This window comes from Poromitra crassiceps, assembly GCF_964638095.1.
Source record: "Poromitra crassiceps genome assembly, chromosome: 13".
NCBI classification, from domain to species: domain Eukaryota; kingdom Metazoa; phylum Chordata; class Actinopteri; order Beryciformes; family Melamphaidae; genus Poromitra; species Poromitra crassiceps.
The window spans coordinates 32411776-32424390 of NC_139644.1; the positions used below are offsets into that span (position 1 = coordinate 32411776).

Below are 12615 nucleotides of genomic sequence, written 5' to 3' on the forward strand. Positions count from 1 at the left end.
ACTTTCTTCATCCGACGAGCCTGTCAGCTCAAGACAATGTAGGAAATACCACATTTCACTCTCTTTATCTGACCAGCCTCTCAGCTCCACTGGTTTCTTTTCTGTTTGGAGTTTCAGCACTTCCAGGAGGAGGGGTGCCTTTCTCTGTGAGAGGTTGATGGTCCAGACTGCAGGAGCTGACTGGTACACTGACTGTAATGCAGGAAGGACACTCCTGCTTGTTTGAGTCTCATAGTCCTTCACATGGGAGCACAGGTCCAGTAGGAAATCACACTGATAGGTCATATTGACAGATGTTTCGAGAGGGAATGTCTTGTAACTGCACACTGATGATAAGAGCTCCAGTATCTTCTCTCCTGTCTGTTGTTCCCTCTCTGCTGCTTGACAGAAGAGATTCTTCAAGATGTTGGCTTCTAAGCTTTTGTGCCACAACACATCCGGGGTACTGAAACAGTGAGAATGAATGGGTAACACTTTATAATAATGTTCAGTCGGAAGTCATTTATAAGCCTTTAGTTAATGATGAACTAACCATTTACAAAACATGAATATACATTTATAGATGATTAATAAATGTTATGTTAACATATACAAATGTGTGATCTATAAACCTTTAGTAAATAAAGTGTTCCTCACCTGTTATATATGATGTGTAAATAATTTACAATTAATTTACAAGGCTTTCTGCATCTCCTAATCTAAAGTGTAAACCATTCCTCACACATAAATGTGTTGAGCTGTGTTCACACCGAGATATTTATTTTTCTCTCTGTCGCTCGATTCAACCCTTTGGAATCGCTCTGTCGCTCTGTTTAAATCGCTCATCAACAGGCACAAGAATTGACGGACATCTGGGGGCTATAATGTTACGCAATGTCATGATATTTGTCCACTACGAGCCACCGTAGTTGTTTACAAGCTAAGCCTATCAGCGTGCTCCTAACGCGAGCTCTATACCGGTAGTACAGACTTCACTTCCTGTCAGCTGTCAGCCTGTCAATCAGCTGTCAATGCAGTTTGTTGCCACACAATAAACCAGCGGTTTGTTCCAAGCCAGTGTGATCCTTGACTCACTCTCACACGGCAGCCAATCAGCGTTGAACAGCGAGCGACTGATGCCAGCGTAATTTCGCTCGAATTGGGATATTTCATCTCGGGCGACGAGCAATTTTTCTCCCTATCGCTCTGTCTCTGTCGCTCGGACGCCCAGCGATATTTCTCCCGGGTGAATATACGCACAATCGCTCGTTTGCATTGACTTTGTATGTAAATTCGATGCCAGCGAAAAACTTTAATAGGTCTGTGTGAACGCAGCTTTACATACAAGAGGGTAGCTCTGTTTGTCAAAATTGAAGCCAATGCGGAAGTGTCGTCTTTGCCTGCAGGGGGCGATCCATTGGTTTGTGGACTTCTGTTTTCAAGCCTCAAGTATGGCCTCAGTAAACACTTTCCTAATGCATTTATGGTCTCAATCGCTATATTCAGACTATGTTTTGGGGCGTGATTGACAGGTCACTTGTCCATTGATCACACAGCTCGCTGATCACGGACCAATAGCAGGCCGTGCTCTGTGGGAAACCGATGGACTTGTGTCGAGATCCAAGATGGTAATGGCCAAAATGCCATATGTGAGGCGTCAAAAAACAGAAGTCCACGGACCAATGGGTCGCCCCCTGCAGGCCATTCGAAATAATGCAGGTTTAAGTGCACTTCCGCATTGGCTTAAATTTTGACAGAGCTACCCCCTTGTATGTAACACATTTATGCAGGGCCGCTGCTGGCCATTTGGGTGCCCTAAGCGTAATTGTTTTGTGGTGCCCCCCCCCCCCCCCCCCCGTTAAACTTTCAATAACTGTCAAACGAAAGACTGCAAAATCATTAATTATGAACGATACTAGTGTATCTCACATTTCATTACATGTGGGAAACAAACAATTGTTAGAATTACTGTACATGTCAGCAAACAAGTGATTGTTAAACTGTACATGCAAGCAGGGGCGGACTGGGATCATAATTCAGGCCAGGCATTAGATACCAAGCAGGCCAGGCCGATACAGGCCGACGTGCGTGCCGGCGTCTGAAGGGCGGCGGCGAAAAATTTGGGCTGTTTGAAGCCCAATTTGGGCCGTTTGAAGCCCAATTTGGGCCGTTTGAAGCCAGATTTGGGCTGTTTGAAGCCAGATTTGGACCGTCTGAAGCCCGATTTGGGTCGTTTAAAGCCAGATTTGGGCCAGTTGAAGCCAGATTTGGGCCGGTTGAAGCCAGATTTGGGCCGCTTGAAGCCCAATTTGGGCCGCTTGAAGCCCAATTTGGGCCGAGTCCAATTTTACAATGAGATGCACCCACTTTAACCCTGAATAAAGTAATAAAACCACTAGTAAACCAGTAGGCGGCGCCTGGCCTGCTGTTCAGTGAGTGGCCTGACTGAGGGCACCAAAAAAAAGAGAAAAAAGTGCCCTCAGTCACATGATGCCCTACGCAGTCTGCGTACTCTGCGTAATGGGGTGCGGCGGGCCTGCATTTATGTGTGATGAATGGTTTACACTTTAGATTAGGGGATGCAGAAAGCCTTGTAAATGAATTGTAAATGATTTACACATCATTTATAACTGTGTGTACTTATAGGGTAATTACGGGGTACCACACCTGTACTTACAGAGTAACTACGGGGTCACGGGCTGTATTCTGAAGCTGTGTCAATTCGCCCACACTTACATAGTAACTACAGTGTAACTACAGGTGCGCGGGCTGTATTCTAAAGCAGGGGACCAATTCAGGTGCGCAGGCTGTATTCTAAAGCAGGGGACCAATTCTGTAGCCTATATACTTACAGGCAAAGTACAGGGTACCACCCTTATGCTTATAGTGTAACTACAGGGTACAAGGAGTGAATTTAGCCTGTAACTAGAGGGCAACAAGATCTGTACTTATTCACCTTATTCCTGGACTTACGTTTCCCATGATTCTCAGCGGTTGCCGGTTGTTAAAGCACATATTTAAAAAAGATACAATCATTTCCTAATCAAACTGTCTGTTTTTATGCAAATAACCACTACAGATGACAATAACAAAGGAAAATAATAACATTTAGAATTTTGGATTGTTTACACTGACTTCAAGGCGGTTGACATTATTTTTCGGGATGGTTCCGGGGCGGCGATGTCATTCTGCTGCTGCTATTGTTTTGGTAAAAGTAATGCAAAAGTAGTGTAATAAGTAACGAGTTACATATTACAGAAAGTAATATTGTAAAGTAACTTTACAATGAAAGTAACTAGTCATGTGTAGTATATTACATTTTGAAAGTAACTTGCCCAACACTGCTCGCAGGTGTGGGAAATCAGGTGCGTGGATTGGAAAAGCAACAGTTTAGTAGTGTTGTTTAGTGTGGATGTTCGTGTTCCGACGCTATTGGAGCGGCCGTGGAAGTCAGGACGCCGACTATAACCTGGTGTCGGGAGGCACAGACTTATCAGCGCGGTGGTGTGCCAAGGGCGCACGGACGGGACCGAGCAGCAGTGCGCAGTGCAAAGTGAAAATGCTAAAAATAAGGGAAATAAGATCGGCTTAAGTATAAATGGAGCTATTAGCTCTGATGAAGCTATGGTGGCTGACAGCTTTAATGAGTTCTTCACCACCATAGCCAACAACTTGGTCCAACAACTCCCCACTGGTACAGGAGAGTTTGGGGAACCACACGTGGTTAACTACTATGAGTCGACTCCATCACCACATTCAAATCCCACCTCAAAACCCACCTGTTCAAATTGGCCTACTCAATTTAATCATATACAGCACACAATCTGTTATTCGCCTGCCGTGTGTATCTCCTGTCTTTTCTTTTATCTACGTTCGGCGTATTTTAATGCTGCTGGTGTTTGCCATACTTGTTTTTATGTATGATCTTTTAGAATGTTATGTCTCTTTTATGCACTGTACAATGACCTTGGGTGTTTTCAAAGGTGTCACCAAATAAAATGTATTATTATTATTAGTAGTAGTAGTATTATTCCACTTATCCCCCATTCGGAATGACCTAATTTGACTGTTTCAGAGAAGAGGTAGTAGGCCTATGTCTAAAGAAATCTCATTTGCAATAGAACGGTACCAGATACAGATCTCCATACAACTACTGGTTAGTGTTCAATAGCACCCTAGACAATTCAGTAAGGGTATATTTTTTAGGTATTTCTGTTTTTCTGATAAATGAGAGAAAAGTGATGAGTCCTATGTTTCTATCACCACAAAGTACAATTTCCGTCTAAACTGAAGCTATGTTGACAGGACTATAATTCATGATATTCCCCCCCCCCCGATTTTTTATCCCATTTTATCCCCCATTAGTGCTCACTTGATTTCTCAATCCTGGTTGCTACTCCATCCTCTGCCGATCTGGGGAGAGCCGAGACTGGCTCCATGCTTCCTCCGAGACATGGGCAGTCAGCCAGCCGCTTCTTTTCACCTGCCAGAGGAAGCTTCACCGGTAGGACATAGCACGTGGGAGGTTCACGCTATTCCAACCAGTTCCCCTCCCTCTGAACAGGCGCCCTTAACGACCAGAGGAGGAACCACATTAGCAACCAGGATATTGCATGTTTTTGTGAAGGCACGGGGAGAACATGCAAACTCCACACAGAAAGGCCCTTTTGACGACCCCACCCGGGCGGTGGGCACTCGAGGACATGCGGACGGGCACGCATTCCTTCAGCGTTCACATCGTCCCAGGTGGGAATCGAACCCACGACCTTCGAGCTGTGAGGCGATAGTATTCATTTTCTGACTATTTGGTGATGTAGGGCAGCCACCTGGTTCATACCTCTGCAAATCTGATGAGGAAAAGAGTGAGCATTCTCAAGTTATGGGCTTTTTTGTCACCTCTCCCCTATTCGGACTGGCCTAATTTGGCTCTTTTTCAGGGTTTGGGGTAGTTCTAAAGAACAGCCCAAAAAAAAAGAAATCCCCCAAAAAAATTTGTGACAACAATCAATTTCATTATTGGGAGACCCTAAAGATAAGAAAAAGCATTGTTGTGTTTTGTTCAACCTTGGGTAGTATAGAGGTATCTCAAAATCTGAGGGCCCTTTCTGCTAGATTATTTTTGCGGGCTGTATTCTAAAGCGTTACCGCAGAATTTGATGTCCTGGCGTGGCACGTCCATGTGTAATGACATTTCTGCGCTGCGCAGCGTGGAGATTATGGTGCGCTCAAGCAGGGGCGGACTGGGATCATAATTCAGGCCGGGCATTAGATACCAAGCAGGCCAGGCCGATATGGGCCGACGAAAAATTTGGGCCGTTTGAAGCTAAATTTGGGCCGTTTGAAGCCCAATTTGGGCCGTTTGAAGCCAGATTTGGGCCGTTTGAAGCCCAATTTGGGTCGTTTAAAGCCAGATTTGGGCCGTTTGAAACCCGATTTGGGCTGCTTGAAGCCCAATTTGGGCCGTTTGAAGCCAGATTTGGGCCGTTTGAAGCCCAATTTGGGTCGTTTAAAGCCAGATTTGGGCCGCTTGAAGCCCAATTTGGGCCGTTTGAAGCCCAATTTGGGCCAAGTCCACTTTTACAATGAGATGCACCCACTTTAACCCTGAATAAAGTAATAAAACCACTAGTAAACCAGTAGGCGGTGCCTGGCCTGCTGTTCAGTGAGTGGCCTGACTGCGGGCACACAAAAAAAAAAATATATATATATATATAGATATATATTTTTTTTTGCAGGCCAGGCCAGGCCAGGCCACCGGGCATTTGCCCGACATGCCCGATTATGCAGTCCGCGCCTGCGCTCAAGCGCAGCGAGTGTTTTAGTGCCTAAGAGGTGCTTTTCAAAGCTCTTAGCGCAAAGTAATTGTGCGCTGCTGACGATAGGATAATGCCATCTATCCCCACATTTTAGTGCTGAAACGCCTGCTTTGGCATGTGGCACGCCTACAGTATGCCCAGTACAATTATAACAGGCATGCGCTTGTGCCCGCTCCCAATTTGCATGGCATTAAATGAGCGCAAACTCTAAACTCCAAATTACCGCTTTTGTGAAGAAAGGGCCCTGTATCTCTTTAACAGTAGGCAGAAAACAGTAAAGAGAAAATAATAAAAGAAAATGCATCTGCCTTAAATACTAATGCAACGCATAAAGCAAGAATAAATATTGTATAGCGCAAGTTTTTACATGTAGACTGATTTTTTTGGGGAATGAATTGCAGTCCATTTACCTGGGTCGAGATTCTGGAATGCTGAGGAGAAATAAGTAGAGAAAGTAATACAGAATAGATTTACATGAAGTATGTGTGCAGTGCATTAATCATGACTAAATATCCACATACTGTCTATGTCTAATAATGAGGTAACTTTTATTTGTAAACTGAAAACATGTGAATTAATTACAATCCATTTACCTGAGCTGTGAGATGTGAGGCAGACACTGTAGGAAACTCCACACTTCACTCTCTTGGAAGTGGAACTCACATTCACTTTCACTTTCAATCTCTTCATCTGACAAGCCTCTCAGCTCCACTGGTTTCTTTTCTGATTGGAGTTTCAGCACTTCCAGGAGGAGGGAGGCCTTTCTCTGTGAGAGGTTGATGGTCCAGACTGCAGCAGCTGACTGGTAGACTGACTGTAATGCTGGAAGGACACTCCTGCCTGTTTTAGTATCATAGTCCTTCACATGGGAGTACAGGTCCAGTAGGAAATCACACTGATCCACAATATCTACGTTATACTCTGGGTGACTGATAGGGAATGTCTCATAACTGCACACTGATGATAACAGCTCAAGTATCTTCTCTCCTGTCTGTTGTTCCCTCTGTGCTGCTTGACAGAAGAGATTCATCAAGAACTTGGCTTCTTGTGAGTCTTTGTACCACCAACAGCTGCCCCTGGAACAGTGAGAATGAATGATTATGTCATGATTTGATTTTGAGATCATAGAGAACAAAACTGTATGGACAGGCACTGTATCTCTTTAATTAGGCAGAAATCAGTAAAATGAGAGTATTAAAAAAAAGCATCTTCCTTAACGACCTTGGAAACAAATGCAACACATCAAGCAGGAATAAATAAACATCGAACAAAAAGTTAGGAAATTTGTGTTTGGTAGATTATTTTTCTCTGTTGGCCTGGCCTGCATGGTATCTAATGCCCAGCCTGAATTATGGTCCCAGTCCGCCCCTGCATGTTCCTTACAAATGGGGCACCATTTAAAAGACAAATAAACAGGTTTTCCAACGGTATAAAATGTATTGCCAAGAAGCATTGTTACCACAGAGAAATAATCTACCAAACACAAATTTCCTAACTTTGTGTTCGATGTTTATATACTGTGAGAGTTTTTATATGCAGACTGATTTTTTTTTAAATTAATTACAGTCCATTTACCTGGGTCGACAGGTGTGTATCCCTGGAATGCTGAGGAGAAATAAGTAGAGAAAGTATTACAGAATAGATTTACATGAACTATGTGTGCAGTGCATTAATCATGACTAAATATCCACATAGTGTCTAATAATGAGGTAACTTTTATTTCTAAACTGAAAACGTGAATTAATTAAAATCCATTTACCCGAGCTGTGAGATGTGAGGCAGACACTGTAGGAACCTCCACACTTCACTCTCTTCAATCTCACTCTCACTCGTTTCATCTGACCAGCTTGTCAGCTCCACTGGTTTCTTTTCTGATTGGAGTTTCAGCACTTCCAAGAGGAGGGAGGCCTTTCTCTCCGAGAGGTTGATGGTCCAGACTGCAGGAGCTGACTGGTAAACTGACTGTAATGCTGGAAGGACACTCATGCCTGTTTGAGTGTCATAGTCCTTCACATGGGAGTACAGGTCCAGTAGGATATAACACTGATCCTCCTTTATATTATCATCATCATCATCATCATTGAAAGGGAATGTGTCGTAACTGCACACTGATGATAACAGCTCCAGTATCTTCTCTCCTGTCTGTTGGTCACTCTCTGCTGTTCGAAGGAAGAGATTCCCCAAGAACTTGGCTTGCCCTGGGGGGTTTTTCCACCCCTGACGGAAACTGAAACAGTGAAAATCAATCATTATGCCATTATTTGATTTCTGCATCATATAGAGAACAAATCAATATGGACAATGTATCTCTCCAACGGGACAAATCAGTAAAGAGAAATTAATAAGAAATGTATCTGTATTAACAATCAAGATTAAGTGTTGTCTTGACTATATTTCAATCATGGAAGACTGACCTCTACAGCATAGTTTAGTGCACCCCATACTGTTCATGCCCCTTGTCATCTGGGGGTGTAACTCCCTGCTCAAGTGACATCACTGATGACGTCGCCATCCCTGATGACGTCACCATTGCTCGGGTGACGTCAGTTGCTTGAGTGGGGTCACTGCTGACGTCACAAATGCCCTTCTCCCGGTACTATATAAAGCTCACCACACCTTTAGTCACATCTGTGCAGTCATCACTCACATTTGTGCCAGCATCCCCAGCAAGCTGTTCATCATCACTGGAGCAAAAGTTTCGCCCACCCCCTCCCCTGACCACCACCAATGTCATGGCTCCTGTAGAAATCCCTATGGGGGATTATCTATCCCATACAGCACTGACGCCCCCCCTTCTCTCATATCAAAGAGGAGCGTCATATCATGGAGTCATACGCCACGCTTAAACTCTTTATTGGTTCAATAAAGTTTGTTAATCTTTCCTACAAGTCTCTCATGATTGAAATATCCTCATACTGTGTAGTGAGACAGTTTTTATATGTAAACATATGTAAACTGAAAGCATGTGTGAATGAATTAACCTGAGCTGTGAGATGTGAGGCAGACACTGTAGGAAACTCCACACTTCACTCTCTTCATTTGACCAGCCTCTCAGCTCCACTGGTTTCTTTTCTGATTGGAGTTTCAGCACTTCCAAGAGGAGGGAGGCCTTTCTCTCTGAGAGGTTGATGGTCCAGACTGCAGGACCTGACTGGTAAACTGACTGTAATGCTGGAAGGACACTCCTGCCTGTTTGAGTCTCATAGTCCTTCACATGGGAGCACAGGTCCAGTAGGAAATCACACTGATCCTCCCGATCCCCCCGATGAAGATGCGCAATATAATTGAGTGGGGATGTGTTGTAACTGCACACTGATGATAACAGCTGCAGCATCTTCTCTCCTGTCTGTTGTTCCCTCTCTGCTGCTCGACAGAAGAGATTCCTCAGGAACTTGGCTCTTTCAAAAGATTCTAAATGCCTATGACAGAAACTGGAACAAAGACAATGAAAAATAATGTGATGATCTGATGTCTGCCTCATAGAAAACAAAACAATATGAACACTTCAACTGTATCAAGAAATCAGCAAAGAGAAAGAAATACACAATCTGTATTATTAACACATTCAGTGCCAGCCATGTTTTCAATCCTGTGGGTAAGTTGTGCCAGGGGTGTTTTTGACGATTCTGGCTCATTTTACAACGGCCGAGGATTCTTTTCTGTTAAGAATTCATGAACACCAATCATCTAAAAATAACTAATAGAATGTGTGCTTTCTCTGTCTAAAAGAGTTAGTTTGCAGAGTTAGTAGTTATGTAGATATTAGCCGTTGAGTACAGCATGGTTTCAGCGTCTGGAAATTTATTCAGAGATAAATGGCTTTTTGTGAAACAGTCACTTTAACCATTCATTTTTGGCATCAGTAAGACCGTCAGACATTCTAAACAATAGTTTTGAACAGTAATTTCCTCCATAACAACAGGAAACACCCCTCTCATTCAAACTCCTCCCTCCGTGTGTCTTCTCCTCCTTCCTCCTGGCTCTACAGCGGGCGTGTCAGAAGCGCTTTTGCTGCTGCCTGCCTGTGTGCCTGCCTGCCTGCTTGCCTGCGTGCGGACGCTCCTTGTGCGAGTCAAGATGGGCCGGGGAATGCGTGGGCGATGGGCAGATGTTGATTCTGGCCTTTCTGAGGTGTTTCAAAGTGTGTTTCACCTATGATCTATTTTGCAAATCGCTCTCCGCTCTCTGTGTGCTGCTGCCGGTGCGCGGCCGCTCTCAGGCAAGACAAGTCTTGAATGGATTACTGTAAAATCGCCACGCCATTTCCTTGAACGGCTTGCTCCCGGCAGTTTTTTCTTTGATTTCGGTCGTCTGGGGGAGCACTGTCAACACTTAGTGGGTCGGTAAAATAGATTATACACATTATCTTGCTCCAATAGTGATCTCGAAGATGTAAAAGTTGTTGATTGATGTCCCACCGTCAAAAAAAAAAAATGTTTATGTAAGACGAGTAAACTCGGCTCTGGCACTTAAGCGTTGGATTATGTAAGACGAATTATTTCGGCTATGGCACTTAAGGTGTTAAGTACAAATGAAATGCATCAATCTAGAATAAATATCCACATACTGTCTAATGATACAACTTCTATGTCTAGACTGAAATCATGTGAATGAATTACAATCCATTTACCTGAGCTGTGAGATGTGAGGCAGACACTGTAGGAGACTCCACACTTCACTCTCTTCATCTGACCAGCCTGTCAGCTCCACTTGTTTCTTTTCTGATTGGAGTTTCAGCAATTCCAGGAGGAGGGAGGGCTTTCTCTCTGAGAGGTTGATGGTCCAGGCTGCAGGAGCTGACTGGTAAACTGACTGTAATGCTGGAAGGACACTCCTGCCTGTTTGTGTGTCATAGTCCTTCACATGAGAGTACAGCTCCAGGAGGATATAACACCGATGCTTGTTATCAGCATGAACATGATGGAAAGGGAATGAGTTGAAACGGCACACTGATGATAACAGCTCCAGCGTCTTCTCTCCTGTCTGTTGTTCCCTCTCTGCTGCTCGACAGAAGAGATTCCCCAAAAACGTGGCTACTTCTACAGGTTTTAAACTCCGATGACAGAAACTGGAATAATGACAATGAAAAATGATGTGATCTGATTTCTGCATCATATACAGCAGAGAACCAATCAGCCAAGACATACATCATACATCTTAAATGCTAGGGAGAAATTTGTAGAAAGTAATATAGTAGATTTATATGAAGTATGTATGCATTAATCATGACTAAATATCCACATACTGTCTAATGGGTCATAACTTTTATATGTAAACTGAAATCATGCGAGTGAATTATAATCAATTTACCGGAGTTGTGAGATGTAAGGCAGACACTGTAGGAGACGCCACACTTCACTCTCTTCATCTGACAAGCCTCTCAGCTCCACTGGTTTCTTTACTAATTGGAATTTCAGCACTTCCAGGAAGAGGGAGGCCTTTCTCTCTGAGAGGTTGATGGACCAGACTGCAGGAGCTGACTGGTAAACTGACTGTAATGCTGGAAGGACACTCGTGCCTGTTTGAATCGCATAGTCCTTCACATGGGAGTACAGGTCCAGTAGGATACAAAACTGAGCCTTCTTTTCATCATCATGAAAAACATGCAAATATTGGAAAGGGAATGAATTGTATCTGCATACTGATAATAACAGCTCCAGTATCTTCTCGCCTGTCCGTTGTTCCATCTCTGCTGCTTGACAGAAGAGATTCCCCAAAAACGTGGCTACAGGTTTTAAGCACCCATGAGAGAAACTGGAATAATGACAATGAAAAGTTATGTGATGATCTGATTTCTGCATCATATACAGCAGAGAACCAATCAGCCAAGACAGACATATCTCTTAAATGCTAGAGAGAAATAAGTAGAAAGTAATATACAGTATCGTAGATGGATATGTATATGTGTGCATTAATCATGACTAAATATCCACACACTGTCTCATGTGTGATAACTTTTATATGTAGACTGAAATCATGTGAATGAATTATAATCCATTTACCTGAGTCGTGAGATGCGAGGCAGACACTGTAGGAAACTCCGCACTTCACTCTCTTCATCTGACCAACCTGTCAGCTGCACTTGTTTCTTTTCTGTTTGGAGTTTCAGCACTTCCAGGAGGAGGGAGACCTTTCTCTGCGAGAGGTCGATGGTCCAGACTTCAGGAGCGAACTGGTAAACTGACTGTAATGCTGGAAGGACACTCATGCCTTTTTGAGTCTCATAGTCCTTTAGATGGGCGTACAGGTCCAGTAGGAAATCCCATTCATCATGCCAATATGTAGAGAGTGAAAACACCTTGTCTACTGCACTTTGTATGGTTGTCCTCTGATGGAGCGCTGCTTGCAGACACAGATTCATTAGAAATTTTTCCTTCTTTCTCCCCTCTACAAGTGATGGTGTTTGATTCTGAGGAATGGTGAATCTGCAGAGGGTTCAAAACATAAAGGCAGGAGCCACAATAACCAAAAACTGAAATATAAAACATATAGAAAACATCACATCACTGAGCTTTTTACATGTCAAATTACATCACAATGTACAGTGTAGAAAAAACGTTAATATTATAATACACTTTATATCTTTTGGAAGCTGAACTGAAAGGCAGACTGTTGGGTTATAAAATAAATAAATAGAGAAATCACATACAATGCAATTGGACTCTAAGGATATTGTTTACTGTCTGAAAACATTATTTCCACTTGGTGCTTGTCTACAAACTGTATGATAGTGCTGTCATCATTAGGTGAATGGAAAAAATGCTTATTGAACTTGCTTGATTAACCAATACTGTGTGGAGCGCCACATAATAGTATATTT

At 43.3% G+C, this 12615-nt stretch overlaps 1 protein-coding gene across 1 annotated transcript in view; it reads right to left on the reverse strand.

The window, feature by feature from the left end:
• Positions 1-12615, reverse strand: part of LOC310788492 (uncharacterized protein) — a gene marked incomplete at both ends in the record, with an annotated part of 38403 nt that overhangs the window by 4480 nt on the left and 21308 nt on the right. Inside the window, 2 exons of the mRNA XM_083650037.1 lie at positions 6206-6226; positions 6459-6654. Coding sequence (XP_083506163.1) covers positions 6206-6226; positions 6459-6654 — 217 coding nt within the window. The remainder of the gene's footprint in view (positions 1-6205; positions 6227-6458; positions 6655-12615) is intronic.